Below are 24403 nucleotides of genomic sequence, written 5' to 3' on the forward strand. Positions count from 1 at the left end.
TATATGATGCCTTACAATAGCTATAGAAAACACTAGATTTCGTTACACAGCTTTTGGGTCTGCTACAATGGTGCACTTACTAGAACTAGACTGAATTTAATATGGAGAAAAAAAAATTCTGTCATTAAATTCTTACTTTCGTGTTGTTCCAAACCTGCATGAATTGTTTCCCCCCGTTGAACACTAAGAAATATATTTTGGAGAATGTCGTTGTACAATAAAAGTCAATGCTGTCACATGTTGTTTAGATCCTGATGTTCTTTAAAATATCACTTTACATTAAGGTCTCATTTGTTAACATTAGTTGCATTAGTCAACATTAAAGTTGATAAGTAAATGCAATTGTCCATTGCTTGCGTTTGTTCATAGTGCATTAAAGAGATCCCATGATTTTTCATGTTTGGGTGAACCATCCCTTTATCTAACGTAACACATAGGACTTTTGATTTAAAAATATATTTGTAAATGCTGTAGAAATTCTGTCCATTGCAAGAGCAGTTCTTGTAAACAAATTTTTACAGTGTTTAACTAATTTTTATTCTTAACAAATAAACCCACATTGTGTTGTAAAGTATTTTTATCTTCCCTAGAAGCAATTAAGTCATACAGGTTTGACACAATAAATTGACAGAATTTTCTCTTTTTTTGGATGAACTATACCATTAAGAAATACAGTAGTCACAATCAACATATGACCTTTGGCTTTGAAGATGTGTACATGTGTTTGTCAAAGAGCCATGAATGACAGCAACACGTAATTTTACACAAGCATCAGCTGGTCAAGACATCAGCTTCACAGTAGCGTCTCATTGGAATAGAGTCTCCGATCTGCCGGTCAGAAAGTGTAACTGACACCCCAAAACTTGTCCTCATATTTTGACCCGTGAGTTCCAGGACTGGACTTGACCCTGTCTTATTGTAATTTCCAATTACGACCAGTCTACTGAGTCAGGAAGTTCTCGTTCACAACATTACTTCAGCCTTGTCAACACAAGCCGGCAGATTAACAAGGCTGATGGAGCATCAGAGGAAGACCACATGAGAGCGGAAACACTTTGTCGCTATATGCGGAGGAGTAGAAAACAGGTCCATTGACAATTTCGCATGCGGAAAACCTCCATTCAAACCCCGTCCTGGATGCCACCGTTAAACTTCCGAGTGCAGACTTTGGTGTGAGAAGCTCCTGTTAGGGAATAGAGCCCCATCCTGCAAGGAACATAGCGATTAGATCTCATCTGTGTCTCTGGTCTGAGGTATCTGTCTGCACACCGTCAGTCTCACCTTTTAATGCGGCTGATCTGCTCGCACAAGAAGGACAGGTACTGAGTGAGCTTCACCATGGCGATGATGAGCGTGCCCCCCACCAGCGTGCACGTGGGCCAGAGGAGCGAGCTAATGATGGCCCCGCGGCCGTAGAGACGCGTCAGGAGGACGCTGTCCTGCTGCTCCGAGGGGTCGTAGTAACACAGGACCTGCTGGTGCGTCTTCAGACGCTCTGAGATGTTCATCACAATGCTGTGCATCAGCGTGTGGTCCCTATGCACTTTGGGATGTAAAAACACTGCAGGGAAAGAAGGAAGTGCTTTTACTAGGAAGGAATTATTTCTATAGAGATAATCTTTAGATTGATGCATTTTTTTGGCTTCTATACATTCAAATATGTGGACTTTCATTAATTTTTTAACAATAAATATATTAATCAAAAATAAATTAAATGTAATATTCGTACAAATGAATTAAAATTCATTATATTCAGGATTTTTTAAATATTTTTGGAAGATTTATAGGGATGCAGTTGTAATGAAGAAAAAGGCTAAAAATATTTTTTTCACTATTAAACATAGTATTTAAGCACATTAGCATAATACTTTGTTATTTTATTTATTTATTTAATTTTGGAAAACAATGATTGAGATCATGGAGATAAATTTATACATGGGTCAAAGACGTTAAGTTATCTGCAAAAGAAATTTACAAAAGTGATTTTATGTCCATAGAAAGCAGACTATTTGGAAGTTAATTATCAAATTTTAAGGTTAAAAAAATAAAATGTAGAAATAATATTACATTGTTATAATATTACATAATATTACAACATTACATTCAATTTAACACAATATTTCTGTAAAAAAATCAAACCACATACTTATTCTGACTAGTACATATTAAAACAAAATAAGTATAACAAATTGTATGTGTATATATATATATATGATGAATAAGGGAGCGTATGGCATTTTACTGTTTTAAATTAGTAAACTGAAATGGATTTTTGTTGTAAATATTTTAGTGGGTGTTTATGTAAATCAGAAAAAATTGTTTTTATAAATGTATTTATTTGCTCAGAAAAACAAAAATTCAATTTCAGTTAAATAGAAAACTTTACATGTTTTTAAGAAAACAACAATTTTTTGTATTACACTTTAAAAATGGCATTTAACAGCAACCTGACTACATTGGTTGTATCAACAAACATAATTGAATAAAAATCAGAAGCTTTAAAATAAGTGTGCATGGCGTTACAGAAGAACTGCCCATGCTTCACTATTCACAGGTAATGTGATATATCTCTACACATATGGATAGGTGTGGTGTACCTCAGGGTTGGCCTCGTGGGCCTCCTCGTTGTATGACAGCCGCAGAACTTTGCTGGTGAAGTTCAGACCGACGAATACTTGAAGACAGGGAAACCTGGAGTTCTTCCTGCACTCTGAGCCACAGCTGTAGCTGCAGTTAATCTCAGCAACTATGCTAGAGTTCAGTACTGTGCAGTTTGACTCCTCTGTCCAAATGCTGAGAGAAAAGAAATGAGAGAAGTGGAAAAAAATGTAAGAAATCATGTGTAATGGTGTTAAATGCATTTATAATACAAGATGAGGCGAGATGGCTGGTGGTTAACATGGTGCTGGAGAGCTTACTACAGTTTTACATTTTCAAGAGCCTTAATATTGATTAGGTTCAGGTGTGTTTGACTAAAGCTGAAATGAAACCCTGCAGGAGGTAGATTTAGAGGAGCAGGGCTGAGCACACCTGACCTAATGTGAACCTTAACCTGTGGAGAAGTCAAATTACTTCCTAATGAGCTCTTCTTGCATGCTGTTGAAGAGCATGTTGGAGGTAAAGTGAGCATAAACTCAAAGCAAAATGTACTTTATTTTATGAACGTTGCTCCACTTTTGCACTTTTTCCAGTGACATTGTCAGTTCCTCTTACTATTTCTACCTCTCCTTCTAGCCAGTTTCATATAAAGATCTGTTCTTAAGTAATAAAATCAAGTATTTTTTCCTCTAACTGTAATGTAAGATTTTCAAGATTATGAGTGCCTCATTTTATACAGCTACATTTTTAATTTTCGATCATTGCTTCCATAAATATTTTATTGCATTAGCATTTTTTTTTGTTATAAACAGGTAATATGCTGAGATACTGGGTAAACACCAAATCCGCCAAGAAACAAAAACCTACAAAATTGTCGGTCAAATATTTTGCTAATATTCAGCACATTATTAGCCATTCCTTTTACAACTCGCAACAAATTATATAATCATAGTTACGTTTATTTTTATCTGAAGTGACACGCTAAGTACGATATGTACATCAGTGTCACCCTCCATGTTCACTAGGGTACACATTGGTGATTTGGCTCTGCTGTGGTGGCCGATTGCATGTTAGTGTTTGTGTTTGTGCCAGGCCTTTTGTCTCCTACTCTATGAATAACAGACCTTGTGTTCTTTGGCTATTCCAAAGGCTCAGCTGCCTCTTTAATTGCCTTTGACCACAGTGTATGCCAGCCCTTATCTGCGTGCAGTCTGTGGTGGGTCAGTGGTATTTGGAAGAGCTCTACAGGACTCCGTTAGGCTCCTGTATCTCCATGTCACGGTCAAAAAGGAATGACATCGGCAAATTTTTGGTACATTGTGGAAAATAGAATTAGTTCGTTACACTGAGCGATTGTGTTTGTGGGTATTTCATAAGCAGAAAACCGCATTTCTGTACGGAATTAAATCTTCACAGACTGTGCTGAAGCGTTTACTCAGAAATTAATATTAAATCATCACTTTTACTAAATTGCATTAGGCAAACTTTAATTTCCTTCAATGAAAAAGGAAACTGAGTACATGGTGTAACAGTATTAAGGTGTTGTTGTTGTTGTTGACGTTGCCGTTTTTTTAGGAAACAGTTGCATAACCACTGTATTTAACTCACAACACAAAACAAACATGCTACATGTAGCATGAGCAGTTTTTGACGTAAATTAGATTAGTATCATTTCAGAAATGTAAAGCAAAAACAGAATGGTCTGATTTCAGCTTTGTGTAATTAGGCTACATAAATATATCTGCAACAAAAAAACTGACTGTGACTCTCTGAGAGAGTCCCTGTAACCGTTGGCTACCGTTGTAAACAAAGCAGCACTGCGCTTTTTTCATTATGCAATATGGAAAATACCATCTTAACATTTCTGAAGACAGTTAGTTCCCCTCATATGAACTCCTAGCCCCAATTTTCTTGTAGGACTTTCTTCCAATATTCCTTGCATTTTGAACAGTCACTTTGCTATAGTATTTTCTTAAACCAGTTTACCATTTGTACCTGCACTATTACCTAATATTAAATGTATTGCTCATAATCACTATTCAATTCAGCATGTGAATAGAGAGAAATTACAGAATGCCCCTTTAATTCTGTGCTTTCGATGTGTTTTTGTGCAGTTCTGTTCTTGGGAAGGTTTCTGGGCATCTTTACCTGTCTGAGTACGAGCGCACCATTGTGATGCCTAACACAAAGTACATCATGGCAGAGAAAAGGATCATGCTGAGGCCTAAGAGAATGGCTCTGTCCTCTCCAGCCTTCAGTGCTGTGACAGTCCTCCTCTTCTCCAAAATATCATACTCTCGAATCTTCTGATAAAAGGTCCTGCTTGGGTTGCATAAGTCACAAGACACACAAAGGGGGAAAAAATGAAGGCATGGTATGTGCCTAATAGAACAAGATATTGCTTCAAGAATCCTTTCGCCTGATCTTATTACATAAAAAATGTTTGAGGACAAGAATTAGGTTGGTTCAGAACTCCTAAGACACTGCTACTGTCCTATTATATATGCATAGTTCCTTTCCAAATATTTAGCTCATGATTCTTTAATCATGTTTTGACAGCAGGTCATATTGCTTTTGAAGATTATGCATGGGTGTGAAGGCAAGCTGTCTAACCTGTCTATCTTTATCAGTGACCTTTTGATAATTACTGTGAGTACAGTGGTCAAAAGCATCACTAACTCACAACACACTTCCTGTGATTAGTTCACGTCAGAATCCAACATTAGTTTGATCAATTAAAATTGCATTCACTCATAATGTTAAATCAGTGCAGAACAAAAGTTACACTTACTGCTAATAACAGTGAGTGAATTTCCATGCATTAAATAGCTACTGTAAATACATTAAAACCTTGATGCATCGATTACAGAATGATGAGAGGAATTTTTATTCAGAAGGAAATGAAAATGTTGGCTCATTCAAGTTTTAATGTTGAAATTAAATGTTGGAAAATGTTGCTGTTGTAAATAAATAATAACTTGTATATTTTATGTTTAATACATGTTCATATTTTTTCAATACTTTGTTTTGAGCCATTCACGATTCAGTTAAAGCACATTTTTAAATACTCTCATAATTTAATAACACTGTTAAATCATTTATTCTGTATTTTCACTTTTAAACAAATTATTGTAGTTTTTGTTGTCACATTTTAGTTATTTTTTAGTTATCAGCTGTAACAAAATTATTTAATAGTAATTTGTTTTTAAATTATTTAAAAAGTAAAATGTATTCTATTTATATATATATCATACTTTATTTCAAGGTTTCCTTGTTACATGTTGCATACACTTGCTATTATAATAGCATAATAATTCTTATTTACATGCAAATCAACTTAAACCAAACCCTAATCATAAGGTGCATGTAGATTAATAATATTGCTTGGTACCTAAATGCATAATTACACAAATTTAACAAAGAAACCTTAAAATAAATTTTAGTTTACAGTTATTTTTTTTGACGTATTACCCCTCTGTACTTAAATGCAACCACCTTACTGAGACCCTAGAAAATTGTCAAATCTGGTTCACTTAGTTAGTTAGTTAGTTAGTTAGTTAGTTAGTTAGTTAGCTGGGTCTTTATACTTTACCTTCTCTCACTTCCTGATCCCTGAGCTCCTTTACTTCCAGCCCACAGAAACATTCTCCCAGTTATTCCAGTGTGTGCGGCTCTTTCTGAAGCACTCAAAAAAGACTGCCGGGTTGACCTGATGAGGAAAAAAAACACTGTTAGTCGACCATGTGCTTCTCTCCACACAGGTTCGTTTGCAGACTGCTCCCAGCGCAAAAAGACAGATGTGTCTTTCTGTAAAAAAAAACAAAAACATCAACAGCCTTCAACCACAATCTTAAAAAGATGACTTCATCATTGTGACAAACATATTAAGTCCAAAAGGAGAATCCATCAAAAAAGAAAGTTTCTATAATCCTCAGCAGCGAACAAAGTCCATCTCATGTGCTTGGAAGCAGTTCTTGGTAAATAAAACTCACTCTAGGCATTGAACTAAGCATCTGCTCCTTCATTTCCTGCCTGTTGGTTTGTTATTGACTATTCATGGGCTGGCGAGTGGCAGGGTGGAAAATAATAATGAGAGTAGTGAGCAAGGAGAGGAGGACCATTCACGGCATTGATCCCTTCCTCCAGCCCTGGCAGAGAGAGAGAGAGAGAGAGAGTGAGTGAGAGAGGAAAGAGAGAGGGAGTCTCCTCCTCCCCTGCACCCTGTTGCTGATTGGTGTTGATGGAGAGTCCTGTAGCATCAAGGTGACACAGGTGTTTTGGGGCACGCGCTTGCGAATGACTGACTGCACGCTTCTGCCCTCAGATGCTGTCCAGACTCATCACCCAGCCTGTTCTTTACACAGAGTCCATTGTGCATTTATATGTAAATCTGATACAAAGAGCTGAGATTGTGTTATTTGTTATAATCAAGCACTTAGTGGGATAGTGTGCTAGATATATATATATATATATATATATATATATATATATATATATATATATATATATACACTTTTTTTTTCAGTTGTGAATTCCAGTTAATCTCAGTCAAACTGAATTCAAGTTCATGCATTTTTAGCAATAAGAATAATTCTTTATATATATTTGCTGCTTTATTGTGTAATTTATTATTCATATTTTGATAAATAATTCTTTTAGATATTACAGATTATATATAATATTTTTTTTTTTTTCAGATTTTATTTTTAAACAGCTTGACAGTACAAGATCACTAACAGTCTTCTTGATGATCTTTTTTGGACGAACTATACCTCATTTGTGCAAAAGTGATTTATATATTTCTGCAACAACAACAGCTGATTGTTACTGGTGGCTTGTGTTTCAGCCCTAAAACATTCTTTTAATTGTAGCTTAATACATTGGTAGAAGATTTAGTGTCGTTAGTCGCGATCATACTAACCATTACTAACATTACTGAATCTTATACCAATGTATTTACAAGGTACTATAGAAAATCTTTTATACAAAATACGTATTGACTGAGCAGTTTCCACTCTCTGGCTGACCTGCTCACAAAGGTGCAGAGCAACACTTTATCTAAAAATCAACAGCGGCAGTGGAGAGCTGTAAACGTCAAAGATGGGAATGTGCCACATATCATATTTGTGAGCGTTGACTCTCTTGCCTATGCTGAGTGGGCCTGATCACAGGGCAGTGAACTAGATATGAGGCAGAAGCAGACAGGAAGCACTGACCCAAGGAAACCCATTGTACCCACTGCACCTTCAAAACAGCTGTTAAAAATGCCAGGGCAAAGTGGCACCGAGAACCACATCCAGTGTTTTTAATATAGAATGGCTGTCTTTAAAAAGCTTGGTATCGTCTGGGCAGTTGGTATTTGCCCTTCTGGTCACCTTAGCTGGGTAAGTGACGTCTTACAAGAGCCTTTTTTGTTACTAAAAAAAACACAGACATCTGGCATTCACCCAAAACAGCTGGAACGTTCAATCTGGCTGCACATGATGGGATTTACTAAACCCATATTGTCACTGCCGTGATTTATGAGCCATTGTTGATACTCCACATTAGCTAAACTATTTTCCCCCTGTCCCAGTAGTGCAACAATAGCCATTTTTAATTAATTAATTAATTATTTATTTTTTTCTAAGTCACAAGCTACTTTCAAAGTCCAAAAGTTCCAAAAAATACTTTCAGCTTGTTCAAAAAATGATTCATTGATTTCACAAACTCTCTTTTTGTGACATAATCTTTTTGTGACATGATCATTATTAATAGTTTTAACTGTTTTAATGCGTTTTTGTTGTATTCATTGGCATGCATAAACATGCATTTGTTTTGACACACAAAGTTTTTTTCAATAGCAAAATAGATAAACACTGCTATTTTTACTGCTTTCATTAATTATTCCATCTTAGTAGTTATTTATAGTCGACTTACTGATGAATTATTATTATTTAAAAAATTTGAATCACTAATTCAGGTACCTTTGCAGCATTTAAAAAAAAAAAAAAAAAACCTCTTTTCAATTTTAATTTAATGAATCACATTTAGAACTTAAATCAAAGATTCAGCTGCCTTTGCAGTGTATTTTTATAGCAAACTATTTAAATATTTGTAACACTTATGAATACAGAATTATATAACACTAATGTTCAATTTATACAATATTGTTGTATGATATTGTTTACTATATATTTTTATATCAGGTCTATATATATATATATAAATGAAATATAAATATACAATATAAATTTGATGGCAAAAATTAACTTTTAAGTAACAAAATGCTATCTATCTGTCCGTCCGTCTATTTATCTACCTGTCTATCTATCTATCTATCTATCTATCTATCTATCTATCTATCTATCTATCTATCTATCTATCTATCTATCTATCATAGCTAAATACTTCAGTTTGTGAAACCACAGTAGCTCAAAAATACTAAGCTGCAGGAAGTTTAGTTTGTCAGGAGATAAAGATATATTCTGAACTTTGAATAGATGCTGTTTTAGTTATGCTTTTTCAAGCCATTTAGCGTGGTAGACAACATGGGAATGTGTTGTTTCAGGTGAGCTGCTCCTCTGTCTTCAACTAAATGACATGCTAATGTTGCCTTCTGGAGGCCTGGCACATTAAAATGATAAATAATTGTTGCTCTTTCACATCACAACCGTCTGGATAAAGCCCAGGTGTCTCAGTGCAAAACCAGCTGGGAACCACAACCAGAGTTACTTTCCTCTGTTTAAAGCAAACATTTTCATAGATGTTTACACCTAAACGAAACCTTACCTTTACTCTACTTTACTCAAAACACATTTCATTGACTTATTTCTCAATCTTTTTTTAAGATGTTGACTCAGAGTGCAGGACATCCCAGTTAGATGCATGTAACTGCTTTTGCTTTCATCGTGTCTCATTAACAACGTTGCATTCATTAGCAATATGATCTCTGTTCACCCTTGTTATTTAACACATAATTACACACCTAATGTTGCATGAAATGATGGCTCTAATGACAAAAACAAGAGGTACACTCCAAAGGACAGGTTAAAGAAGAGCTAAATGAAATGTTCAGAGCTGACTGAAACAATGTGTCAGTGACAAAGTCCATGCAGATACTGTAGATATGCAACCAGCTGTTAACTCTAGGATGAGAAAGACAATAATAACACAATTTTCGTCTTGATAACAAGGTATATGAAATAATATGTTACCGGATCACTGGTATTCCTATTACATGCCTCACTAGAATATTTGATTCTGATTTGGCAAGGTCAATTATTTTCAAATATTTGCCATCGTTCATCAGTCTGTCAATGCAGGAGCTAGTGCTGTCGATATTATCAATATTACTCTAAATTTATTTTATGTTTTTCCTGTTGCTAAGCAAATTGTGCGTTAATTCTATGTTGAGGTACTGATCTGGAATTTATTTTTGTAATAATGGGTTATTGACTTTTGAAACGAGTGTTTTCGGCGACCTGAACGTACACTTTTTAGCAAGACACAAAATACGTACCAACGAGTACATATCGATTTACATTAATAAAGTGTAATTTTCGCACAATTACTTGAAGAATATCAATTTATGATTTCAAAACAATCTTAACATGCTGGGATATTCGAAAACAGATGCTTTTGAACGTTAGCGTCACACGTATCCAGCTTTGGGCCTTCATAGACGATATGTTTGTTCGGTAGATCATGGAGTATGAAGATGTACTTAAAGCTGAGGATCCTTGGTTCGAATCCTGGGTAACTATGCTTTGACAAAACGAAGTTTTGAAGTTTGTGTAAAAAAAGTTGTTTTATATCAGTTTTGCATTTGTTAATACTATCTGGTAGATTTAGGGTTGGATTTAGTGTAGGCATACTTCCAACATGATAGAGAATTAACTTTAAGCAACAGTCAAGAGATATTTCAATTCTGAACCGCCACAATACATACCTATATTAACGTAATAAAAATGTGCCAGGGTTCATGTATTGAACCTGTGTTTTAGTACCACTCAGTGGACATTTCTGTTTGAAACTGTGGTGAAACCTGCAGTAAGGCAAAAAGTGCACAGATTTTTATGAGGCAAGGTTATTTTTCATGGTGCATTCTGAGGGATCAAACATAGTTAGTGTTTTTATCATTGTTGATGATTAAAAACTCAATCAGGTAGAAGGATTGTCATGCAAAGATCACAAAAACTCATCACTGAATCACTGGCCATTTACAGGGTTGATCATTTTTCATGCTAAAATCTGTATACACTATTCGGCTATTGTTTCAGATCTTGACAACTGTTTCTTTTTCTGCTAATTTACTGCTCTCGTCAAGCAAACATAATTACCTTTTAATGGAGCATTTTCAGGTCTATTACTCTAATGAGATTTTTATTTTGGAATCTTTCAGTGCTGCCGGCCAGATTTCGAACATTATCTAAACAAATGCATATGGAATATAAATATGCCTTATTTTGCACAGCAGATGCAAATGCGTGCAGACGAACTGGAGAGCAATTCTCACATAGCAACAAAAGTGATTGATGAAGCCTACTAAATAATAAAAAAAAAGTAAACAAAAACATAATTTTATTTCTTACATTTATGTAATAAATGTGATGGGAATCCAAAAAGCTGCAATAAGAAATCCAGACTTCATGACTATCCAAATTACCCAAGTCTATTTATAAAGCTGAATGAATTATTTGCTACATATAAATTGCTCCTGAGGAAATTCCCTCACCATTTACATTAAGAACTACCGGGGATATAAAGATGTTTTATATGGGGTCAATAAAACTGTTCAAAGGTAAATTAGGTTTATTTGGAGAGTGCCTTTCTCGGAAATTAGTATTGGATCTTCTGGCATGAAACATCACTTCATTGTGTTGGACAACGGCCACGGTTGTTGTAGTTTTAATTGTACATTCAACACTCATCATAGATCATCAGAGAAAATAACGTCCCAGAGTCCAATAAAGATTTTCAGAAATTGATGCTGTAGATGTTTGTGCTGATCGTCTTGGAGACAGCGAATATGATTTAAATGTCTCTGCTGTGTAATTGATAGGTGTATTAAGAATCCAAAATGAACACCCATCAATGCCAAATGAGAGATAAAATTGGTTTAAAAGGTAAATAAGTCTATTAGCAGTAACTTTGAGGAAGGACAACAAAATACAAAGCTTAGATTAACTTTTAGGATGATAGTTTGACTCACTAATGTAAATTACGCTTATAAATATAATTCATATATTTCTATGGCATCAAATGGCAAAATATAGCCGGTTAAAAAAAAAACAAAAAAACATTATGGCTGACAAATATAGTTCAGTCAGGTTCTCATTGGAATTAATTTACTGTATGAAAATATAGCTTGTAATTTATATAGCAAAGCATGTACCGACAAATGACAAACTATACAATAGTACATGATAAATGAATGTAAAGCTTTCATCGTGCCATATTTTTCAGTTGCCAGCAGGGTTATTACAGCTAAAACTGTAACTGAAATAAAACATGAAACCTTTTTGTTTAATTTGATAAGGCGCATATATATATATATATATATATATATATATATATACATATGTCACGTATTTGGCCTCTTTGTTGTTTTCTTGTCCCATGTGCTGTGTGTGCCCCACTTTCTGTTAATTGTCTCATTGTGTTCAGGTGTGTCTTGTTAATTTAGTAATTTCCTGTGTGTTTATAAGTTCCAGTTTGTTTCACTTCTGATCGTCTGGTCTCATCTTTGTATGTGTATGGTTCTAGTCTGCCTGCCTACTACTACTAGTAGTAGTAGTAGTAGTAGTAGTAGTAGTAGTAGTAGTAGTATTTAATCTTTTGTGGAAGATTTAAGAAGAGATATATTCTTGTTGAGTGCTCCTTCCCTCAACCACATCATATCATCTACTACATCATATCTATATATATATATATATATATATATACATATTAAAATAGTACTACTACAACTACTACACAAAGACAGTAGCTTTTAAAAAAAATGTAACTAGAATGTGACCTTGGACCACAAAATGAAAAGCTGAATAAATAGGCTTTCCACTGATGTATGGTTTGTAATATTTGCCAGATACTATTTGAAAATCTAAATAAATTTAGAAGTTGTTAGCCATGCATATTACTAATCAAAAATTGTTGTAATATATTTACAGTAGTTTATTTAAAGAAATGTACAATATATCTTCATGATCTTTATTTATCCTAATGATGTTAGGCATAAAAGAAAAATACATAATTATGACCGATACAGTGTATTTTTGGCTATTGCTACAAATATACCCCAGCGACTTAAAGGGACACTCCACTTTTTCAGGCTCCGACTCTCCCAGAGTTAATAAGTTGAGTTTGGTGACTTTTAGCATAGCTTAGCATAGGTCATTGAATCCAATTAGACCAATTGCATCGTATTTAAAAATGACAAAAGAGTTTTGATATTTTTCCTGTTGAAAACTTGACTCTTCTGTAGTTATATCATGTACTAAAACTGCCGGAAAAGTTTAAAGATCCGTCAGAAGCGTCTCCAGAGAAACAGATTTGTCAGTGTGTCTGTAGATTGGGTCTTGTGTATTCTGAAAACTTTGGTGCTGGAAGGTCAGCGTCTCTTTCAAGGCTCCACGGCAGCTGACATCACCGCAGCAATACAGACACATGCCTCACATTGTACAATGCGAAATTTACAGCCATCGCCGCCACGATTAGCTTTAAAAGTATGAGTGGGAAGAAGGAGGGGGGTCTGGAATCCTGAGCCGGAGGGTGTGCTTGACGAGCAAGTGCTGCTGAACTAGGCTGGGCTGTAAATTTTGGATGAAGTGTGGTTGAAAGAACAAATAGAAACTGCGCCTTCACTTGCCGTCATCGTTGTTGTGTGTCACGACGGGGCAAACGGGTCATTTGAAGAGCTGCGTGTTGAAAAGATGGTGTCTAGATGATAACATTTATTACCCCAGTAAACACATCCAAGTAACTGCCTTACTCACTTTAGCAACGTGGTATTTCAAGTGTGACACCAGCTGGATCCTATTTTAGGATCCTGATTCAAGAAGAGCAGAATTTAGATGAACACGGTGATAAGTGTAATTATTTGAACGTGCCATTTATTAAGGAGGTCCTTAAAGATAAGTCATTTCACAACATGGCCTCAGTGTTAAACACAAATCACTCCGATGCGATTCCTGATTGACTAGCAAACTATATTAAAGATTTTGATCAGACTACATTTCTAATGTTGCGATGCTTAAATGTAATTTTAGCAAAAATGTTAATATATATTATAATATCGATGAAACCCAAGCATAAATGTCTGAAAACCTTTTTAAATGACTGAATCCTAATTACTGACCTTTTTTAAAAAGCTTTAAGATTTTAAAGTTAAAGTATTTATATCACATATCAGACAAATGTGAAAAACAGTCAAATCTTTTTTTTTATTTAAGTATATTTAAGATTATATTATGTTATAATTGGATGTATATTTTATTTAACCTAGTCTATTTAAGATTTTAAATCTTACATTTCTTGAACAATCTTGTTTCTTAAGAAATGTTTCTTGAGCAACAAATCAAGGATCATGTGACCCTTAAGATCGGAATGATGGATAATATTTTGTGATATAATAAAATAAAATATTGGCAACTGCCAAAGCTGTTGTAACTGTAAAAGTGTTACATAAAAAGTTTTTTTTTAACTGTATGTAAATGTAGTCTTGGTGAACATAAGAGATGATCTTTCAAAAACATAAAAAACATTAACAACTCCAAACTTCAAAACTGTATATTGATTGGGCAACAATCAGAGATGCTGAATTGAAACATTTTTGCAAAATTGATCAGGCTGAGGGTCTATAAAACCATTCAGCTCTCTGAATGCTTTCTGAGAAGCACCAAAGCTCCTTTCTATGCTGTATGAGTGATTATGCTGTCAGGGCAAGAAATTTCTTTCTTGTTCTCAAATGCACATCATTCTCACCTCTACTCTCACAGCTCAAATGTGCTGAGAGATGAATCAATGGTCCTCACCCTGAATGGTACATCAAGAAGATAACCCATATTCCCTCATGCCGTATGTTGTGTTCTGATGTCTCTGCTCGCTTAGCAAATAAAATTCATCATAGCTGGTTACACCTACCAAAGACACCAGCAGTGTTTGCAAATATTTGCTCGGCATTGAGAGTGTGGGAAGCTAATTTCCTTTTTCCACATCGAGACTATAAATCCTTCGGCTGTATTTCAAACTGTCGCTCTGCGTTTAGAAATACCTGAAATCGCAGAGGCTTCTCCGGCACGTATGACAACCGTCGCATTCAGCGTCAGCCGTAACACGAGGCCGATTATTTAACAAAGCAGACTGTCTGGCCGTGAGAGATTGACGTGCCGCTCTTAGGCAGAGCGCAGCCCGTCCGTTCGTCAATACCGTTTCGAGTGAGAAAGCGGAGTGCTCTCGACAGCAGCCATCAATTGGTGAATGTAAAACTTGCTGTTTTCCTCCAGCTCCGCCGCTGGTCAGAGAGCCAGTCAGCAGACTGTTAATCACGCTCACCAGGCCCAGCGAGACAGCCGCAGCCGCAGGGTAATGACACCTAAACAACAGGGATAAATCACAGAGTAGGGCCCGCGACACCAGCACAGGAAACAAGTCATGCTGCTAAATCTGAACAAAACCAGGAACTGATAGGGCATCTGTTTGGCTGTTTTGCACTCGAATAACATCACACTCGGATGTGGTTGCTGTAACATATACTGCATGCAAACGTTTTTTATCAGGACAGTCAGCTGATGTAAAATGTAACTAAATTAATTGATGTACTGATTATGTAAGCAGTTTAATAATAAATAATCGCATGCGTAAATGTATATACTGTGCAAAAGTCTCAACAAGGATGCATTTGTTTGATCAAAAGCATGTTAAAAGCACTAATGTTGTGAATTGCTATAATAGTTGGCCAGTAGATGGGTGAATGTATTACAAATATATATTTCTGTATACTGTATATTAAATCATGATTAATCTGTCACATTGCGGTGTGGAAAGGAGTGCAAGATGATGACAGGTAACAATTAACAGTCCTTTTAATAATCCGAAATCAGGTAAATTACACACACACACACAAACACACACACAATGGTAGTATAGACAAGACCGAACAACATGACACTCAAATAGATCAAACTAATAAAGGGGAGATAATGACTTGATTTAACTAGACAAACCTGAACAGAATGAACAATCAGAATGGAGACACAAACTAAATCATACACAGAGCAAATGGGGAATGAAAACAACAAAAATGTCTATGATCGTTACATAATTGCATCCAAAATAAAACCTTTTGTTTATAATATGTGTGAGAACAGTGTGTATTATTTTATATATATATATATATATATATATATATATATATATATATATATATATATATATATATTTGCATCCATGTGTGTGTGTGTACTTATATATACATAATAAATACACAATACACAGTACACATTCATATGAATTATTACTTAATGCAGCATATATATATATATATATATATATATATATATATATATATATATATATATATATATATATATATAGCTGTTTTACTGTTTTACTGTCACTGTTAAAAAAGTACACAAGTTACATGCCATGTAAAATAAAAGATGTCTTTAAACACTTTTTTCCCAGTTAATCTAAAAGTAATATGGATGTTTACTAAAAAAAAAGGCGTGTACTGTTTAGCTAACAGGTTTCATAGATTTGATTGTCTGCTGCTTTTACGTGTGAGAACACATGCTGATTACTGCAATCAGAGTTCGCCTACAGTCAATAAACATATTCCCTCCATTAGTTGCTCTTTTTCTGAACAATCAAGCTAAAATCTAAAATAGGATAATCAAATTTAACTGTCACCAACTTTTCAAAGTCTTGCATCACCACTTTGTGTGTACGACTTCTGTATGTAGCAGCCAAAATCCCAAAGTTATTTTAAAATGTGAACCTAACTTTTCTCTGCTGTAGTGGATGTCCCTTTTGTCCTCTGGCCCTGTTTGGACTTTAGAGAGATTTTATTGTGTAAAAGCTGGTTTAGCGAGACCAATCCTTTAGATCAGCTATTAAATGACAGCGTAAAACAGAAAAAGCGAGAGTTTAACCCAAAATGTAAAACTCTGACATCCCTCGCCAACACAAATGAAGACATTTCATGGAATGCCTGAGCTGTATATGTCACCAATCTAGAAGTAAAGTAAATATTAGGCTATTTATTTACAGAACATATCAAACTACTGTTACAATACTTTTTTATTGATCAGGCAGATTTACAAAAGCATGAGGGCGAATAAATGATGACAGAATTGTCATTTTGGAGTGTACTATATCTTTCAGTTTAATTCTTGTTCATACTGATCATATTTAAAGGGTTCGTTCACCCAAAAACGAAAATTAGCTTGTGTTTTACTTTAGGTTTATTCAGAACCCGATTTTGCCTAGTGTGATTAACAATGTGATCAGATTTGAAGAACCAATGTGTGAAGTTTAGGCTTACAATCTGTGTTTTGGTGCTTGTACATCTATCATTTCTTCTGATTTTAGGGATTAATTTAAAAAGTATTCATAGTTTTTTTATGGGTATTAGATACAGTTTAAAATGTTACCATATAGATATTGGTGACATTTTTGTTCAGACAAATTATATATAACGCATACATAATAATTTATGAGGCTGCAATGTGAGGTTTATTATTATTATTACTAGTAGAATTAGTAGTATTTTGTCAAATTTTGCATTATTTAAAATGTTCACTGTGCAGTTTAGGATGTTACTTTAGACACTGGCATTGTTTGAAAACAATGTTTCTACCTAAACAACATGTCTAACTCTAATATCAGAATTTTCCAACAGTTTTAACCGAGGATTCTAAATGCATAGCTGGGTAAATTGTGGTTCAGGAGACTTACATAATATGCTTTCGCCACATTACCACTAGTACCCCTTTACAATATACAGTTCAATATGTCTGGAGAACAGTCAAGTGATTAAAAACCTCGTGTAAACCCAGCCATGAGCTTATAACACACGGAAGGCTAATAACCTCTTCTGAATCATTGTCCCCGTATATGAACAGAACACACTCCATAACATCACCACTCCATTGTGTTTGGCATCAGCCAGACGGACTGAATCATGTTATGTAACTGTCCTGTTTGTCTTAGCAGTCACTCTTCATTCAAAACCATTTTAACCCCAGTAAAGGTCACTTCAACGCATCGGTTGAAGGTAACCCTGTAGCCATCTGCGTGCTACTGAAAAATTCTCCTCGTGTCTGGACAAACAACGGCAGGCGAGAAGCACGTAGGTTGTAAAGAATGCTCATCTGCTTTGTGCAGGTTGCTGTGTGTCTCTCTAGGGGCCCAGAAACGCCTGTCCCCTGCAGATCATGTAACCTAAGATGAATAAATGAGGCTGTGCACTTGCTGTCTCATAAGAACCTAGAGGATTTCTGGGAAGCCAGGTGTCATGCTGAGCTTTCTGCTGCTGTCAGAATCTAGCTATCTAGCTATATACATGCTTTTCCCGATATATCTGCGAAGAGTAGCGTGTCAACACTTAGAGGACCTCTACTGACAAATCCTGGCTGGGTCAGGTGGAAATTTCTGACTGAGCACACACTTAGCTTTTTATGCTCCAACATTTTGGCCCAAGGTCAAAATAATTATAGCATTCTGTTGATCAATGGGTCTCCATTTGAGCTCGCAAATGCACCGGGGTATGGAAAATTACACGGCTTAAAACTCAATAACACAGCCAGCTTCAAGCAAAACAATATCAGTTGAGCTCGTGTTGTTGAAAGCCCCATGCTGCGTGGTCACACAATGTCATTTGTCAAAGTTTCTTGCCATTGCTGTGACTGTAGAAAAGACAACAAGTTGAGGGTTATTTCTGCTCGTTTAACCTAGTTCACATGTTTTACGAATTGCCAAATATTCCCCAAACCACAAAAAGCACAAAGTGTGGGAACGAGTTGCTTGGCATCATCTGGCGCTTCAAAGCTACATGTGCCCATCCAGACAAAGCACTGGCTGAAATAAAAGGCTCTGCTGATTTAAATTTGCTTAGCTGATCACAGCGTGACTTTATCACGGTGAGGACAGTAAGGTCACGATATTGGGGGTTTGCACCTCACAGATGCGGATACTGTATTTCTGTCGTGATATCATGTACTTCAAAGAAATGGGGGACATTTTATCTGTCTTTCTGTCTGTCGTTCAAGAATTTTATCCTTCTGTCTGCTGTTTTGTTATTAATTGTTTCGTCATTCTGTCTGAATATCTGTCTGTTGTTTTAATTTCCAAATGAATGTTTTGTAATTCCATCAGTTTGTCTCTTGTTCTACTTATAGTTCTATCTATTGATTATCTAACAACTTTCTATCTATTGTTTTTTTATCCTGTCTGTTTTGTTGTCTGTTGATCGTTTTGTCATTCTGTCTCATTTTATTTTCTATGATTGTTTTGTCATATCATTTTTGTGTGTTTGATATTATCACATCGGCTTGATTCGGATCGTTCAATGCAACACATCACCAGCTTCTGAATTCAAGACTAAAGACAATTAGACTAAAGCTCCTTGATAATATAAATGTTTTTTGCTCTCTTTCTCTCTCTCAGTGAAAGCGATTAGTAGTCAAACTCAGTAGTACTAAAAATATTTCATTGCATGAAACCCATATCTCTTACTTAAGTAAACAGACAGGTTTTTATGCATAGTTAATAGACTACATTATTAGGCTACTTTGGCCATCATTCATAATAGATTAACATAATCTATAAAGGTGGACAATGCATATATTTAAACAGAATCAAGATATTTCAAGATCTAGTTTTCAAGAGTGCTTTATTTTGTTCCCTTTCTAGCCTGAATTATTTGAACAATTCCTGAAGCTTGGTATAGCAAGCATTTCCTGTTTGCCTCTTTAAGAATCGCTTTATGTATCCCAATTGTAAAATGGATAAAAACATCTGCAAAATGGCTAAATGTTAATGCAAATGACTGTTGATGTTGTTCTGTCGGTCTGTGGTTTTGATCTGTTGATCATTTTATCATTCTGTGTTGTTTGGTTTTCTATCACTTGATTTGTCATTCCTGCTCTCTGATGTTCAGTCAGCCTGTTTGTCATTTTATTGTCTGTCATTTCTTCTGTTTCGTTTTCTATCAAACTATTTCTCATTATCTATTTGCATCTATTGTTCTGTCTGTCCGTCTGTTGTTCTAACAGATCTTTCTTTATGATCTAGTCTGTTCTGCTGGTCTGGACCATTCAGACTTTTAGTTGCACTGCAATTTTTTATTTCCCTTAGCAAAAACAATTAACATATATATTTAAAATAGCAGTGAATTTCCATGTGTGATTTTCTATTTAATTTGAGCATTCTATACATCAGTTTATCTATCCGTTAATCACAACTGCGATCTCTATATTGGTACCATTCGGTAGTCCCTTAACTTTGCCAGAGCCGTGTGCAAACTCAAACCTACACCCATGGTGCATCTGTTGTCTTTTAAGTTGCACTGACTCCCAGCCAGTTAGAAAGCGCGATGGAGCCGTGACACACCCCTGAGCGAGCGCCTGGGTCTCCCATGTGTGCAAGGTGCTAATGGGACATGGCTTTGCCGCCTGCTGGCTCAGGATCTGATATAGTAGCTAAAACGGCGGCACCAGAGAGGCTGCGGGCTCCTACTGAAGGTCAGTCTGTTGGCCCTTACCAAATACAGGTCAAGAGGTCATGAAAGAAATTCACATGCCCTGCTGCCACAGCTGGATGATCTACACACAAATATACTGTAAAGAAATATACGATAAACTAGGTGGTGCTTGTATTCAGTCAAGGGGGAAAAGCAAGCAAACACAGCACTTTTGCTTAAAGGGTCTGCTGTAATAGTCAAGCAATCCCAGCTGTTTTCAAAGACTTGATAAAGTTTGATCAACAAACAAGACGTGACTTTAACACGAAATGAAGGATAACGCCTCAGTGTCTCAAGGCTAGAAGTTCAATTTCTGCGGATGTTTACTTGAGCGCTTTATTTATTTCCTTTTTTTCCTTTTCCGTTAACTGGCACACACAGTCCCCTCATAGAAACTGTCACCCACTAAAGCAAATGCATTTTCTAGAGAAAGTCTATATAAATACATTAAAGACAATCTAAAGTTTAACTAGCAATTTATCTTATATAAAGCATTAGTATGCCATGAATCAAACTCCTTTACGCATTTGACAGACATGTATAATGCTTACCTTCAGGTGTCTTTGTTCCTTCTGGATTACCTGGCCGATAATCCCATTCCCAGCAGGCGATTGTGTGTTAGAGGCAGTTTAAACTTTTCTGCAGATGTTCTATTGGTTAAGCCTGTTTATGAGGAGCACCATTAGTGTGAGAGACGTGCTAACTCTGAGTGTAAGCCTGTGTGCTCAAAATGTTTCAGATAGCTGCTGGCGCAACAAGAGTGACAGGCACAATAGACTCACTTGCTCTCTCATGCTTAAAATTAGTTGACTATGTCTGTACGTGAACATACACACTGATGACCAAGAAACGCTCTTGAGAGTGAACATTTCTGCCAGTAGATTATAAGATCCCTTGTAAAAAAGGTACTGTTGTGATATTGACATGGTATGCAAAGGAGGAATTACAATACAAAGATTTTTTTGGTTGAAGGAAGTTAATTTGTTCAACATTCATGCAGTGATCATTGTAATGTCAAAATTTTTCTTTTTTTTTGATTTTTTGTTTTTTGATTCATGTACATATTGTTCTATTATATGAATTTTATATATAGTATATAAACAGTACAGTATATCAGTATATATATATATATTTATATATATATATATATGTAAATTTTGTTTTGTGTGTGTTTTTACTCACTATGTATGGTTGCTGATGATTAAAAAGTGATCTTAAATATTAACAATAAAATTCAAAAGAAATGCTTTCAAATTCCATTTTATGTTGGCTTTTTTAAAAGATTTAAAATACATGCATTTTCATATATTTGTAAAAAAAAATTTCAATTCAGAGCCATAGCTGATTTATTTTTCATTTTATCTTTTTGTGAAACTATGTTTTATGCATTAAGTCATTTTTTTACCAGTATACATTTAATGTCTTTTGCACTGCTGAAGCATGCTGCCATCTAGTGTTAGAGAGCTTAAGTTGCACATACTGTCCCAAACATCATCTTTCATAATAGTTAAATACGCAGTTTGAAAATAGAGAGACAAAAAATCAAGCACTCAATTTTTTATTGCATATCCTATTAGAAACTAATCAATCAATGAATCCAGACCATCTACAAAAAGCTGAGGGTGATGGGTTTGTTGATAGCAAACCTTTCCTCTGAACTTGAACTGACAGAGACGGCTTGAGTATGGCATCATCTGCAAAGCCCAGTTGACTCAGAGCTAATGCTTTACAAAAACTTCCTTTTACTTTATGTTGGTTAATGCATTAACGAACAGCAATATGTTTGTAACAATATTTATACATTTTTGTTAATGTTAGTTTATAAAAATATAACTATTCATTATAATTTGTTTTAGCTTTGGTATAAGAATACAACTTTTAATTTTAATAATGCATCGTTATTATTATTTGACATGCAGATTTCATACTACACCTTGCTAAGCCTGCTTTATATAGACCCACCCACTTAAGCATTTCTTTTCTCACCACTGAGCTAGTGCTTAAAACAGCTTCAACTGTTTAACTAACTTTGGGTATTTACGTCTTTGACTCATTCGCACCAATTTCTTAATTTAGCAAAATTTTATTAAATATGTAAAGCTCATAATATCCTCTGAATGGATTCGGAAAACCACTCCTAAATCATCACGTAAAAATCAAATACTAAAAATAAGCACAAAAAGTAAATTTCCCAGGATTTGAGAGACGGTGGGTGAAAGAGAGACGAAAAGGAAAAGTGAATGGAAAAAACACCTTACCCTGTTCTCTCATAGGTCCTTTCATGTATCTTTCTTGCTGTGCAGTGTTGTTCTCTGACGGAGCACTTTGTGTTGGTCCCAGGAGGAAAGAATTGAAGGAAGTATGTAACACTTCCGTCAGTTCTGATAGAGTGAGAGCAGCTGCTCTGGGAGCCGCAGACTTCACTTCTGAACAACAGTCTACAACAACAAAAATACGCGTCTGCACAGGGACTTCATCAAATCTTTACAATTGGCCTTGATGTCTGGAGAGGTGTGTTTTGCAAGAAGGACTGAATTAGGCCTAATAAATGAGATGAATTTAAAACTAGTGCTTTTGATGATGAAGCCCATTTATGTATTAATTCTCATATAACTTTAAAGTTAATTCAATGAAATCAAATCCAAATTCATTTCAGATAAAAAAAAAAAAAAACAGGCTTTGTTTTATTTATTTTACTACATCACAAGTAGCTAATCCACATGGTGAAAAATTTTGTAATGATGCTGCTTGCCTTATTGTTTTGCCTTATTGCCGTATTGTTTTGCTTCACGTGACGTATAAGCAGTTTGGATTGTCATTCTGACGGCACCCATTCACTACAGTGGATTCATTGGTGAGCAAGTGATGTAATGCTGCATTTCTGTTTGGACGTTAAATGCGTACGTGGTGTACATATTCATCCATCCACTAGGTGGCTCTGTTCACACAGAAACCTAGTCAAGTTCATGTTTACATTCTCTTTCTCCATCTGTCTGTCTCTATTTATCTCCATGTTCCCTTGGCATTGGCCTTCCAATTTCAAAAAAAAAAAAAAAAAAGCTACACATTTTGATTAATACAGCCAGTTCTAACATTGTAAAGGAGTAATGCTTTTTGAAAAATGGGCCGTTTGAAAGCGCTCTAGTTACACAGTCAGAAAAGATAATCACCAAAAAACAACATTCAGGTAGAATCTTTACGCATGCCAACATCAAACTAATTTAATCATGTCTTTACACCATCTGTAACCTGCTCTTTTCCTAGTAATTTCAAGGACTAAGTGCACTAAAATGGAGCTGTATGTAGTATATTTAGTGTATTTGGGGTGACTGCTGGGTTTCTCAGGGGGAGTTTGTCTCAATCTATATGACTCACTCAGTCGGGTTCAGTATAGTCTGTCCTGCTGCATCAGGGGGGATTATACATTCACTTAGAATAAATTACGCGTACCCAAGAGAACAAGCGATAAATCTCAAGGGTGCATTGTTTAATTGGTGCAATCTACGATATACTCGCAAAGTGCTGAAATCATACCCGCTACAGATAATGGAGCTCCGAGGGGGTCTTTAATCGAAGGATTAATCAATCGTTCCAGACTGAAAGGAACAGGAGTGTGTTGTAGGAAAAAGAGATGGAGTGGGGAGGGGAAGATAGGATCAATCCGTTTAGACCTGTCTTTACTCATCCTGCCTGCAGTCTTCCAGCCTAGAGCGGGTAAGAGCCACTATCTACAAATCCCACCAGACTCCCAACCACATAGAGCGGCTAAAAATAGCCCCCCTGATTTGACACATGCAAAGGCTTTACAGCACAATCTGAGCTCAGTCCATATGAGCTGATATGGATATGATCTTATCCTGTCACACCTGAGAGATCAGATCACGTTTTGCACCTGTGTGCCTGAACACGTTAGCATTAATATACTATCACAATGTGAAAGTGCTGATCACAGGCAGGTGGATATAACGCTGGATTATGTGGAGGAGGAGGATGGGACTGTGCTAATGTGTCGTCAAGAAAGGAGACAGAGAAACGAAAGAGAGCCAGAGCTGCCACACGGTGAATTAAAGTGGCAATAGTCCA

The 24403-nt window shown here is 35.6% G+C and overlaps 1 protein-coding gene across 1 annotated transcript; it reads right to left on the reverse strand.

Annotated features, from left to right (window-relative positions):
- Window positions 1-1277: 1277 nt before the first annotated feature.
- LOC122354689 (calcium-activated potassium channel subunit beta-2-like) lies at window positions 1278-6761 on the reverse strand. Its single transcript, XM_043252972.1, is given in 6 exon segments — window positions 1278-1540; window positions 1543-1561; window positions 2598-2793; window positions 4747-4917; window positions 6191-6307; window positions 6591-6761. Coding segments are annotated over 5 exon segments (702 nt in total). The 5' UTR covers window positions 6244-6307; window positions 6591-6761.
- Window positions 6762-24403: the final 17642 nt, after the last annotated feature.

Source organism: Puntigrus tetrazona, chromosome 11, assembly GCF_018831695.1.
Source record: "Puntigrus tetrazona isolate hp1 chromosome 11, ASM1883169v1, whole genome shotgun sequence".
Classification (NCBI taxonomy): Eukaryota; Metazoa; Chordata; class Actinopteri; order Cypriniformes; family Cyprinidae; genus Puntigrus; species Puntigrus tetrazona.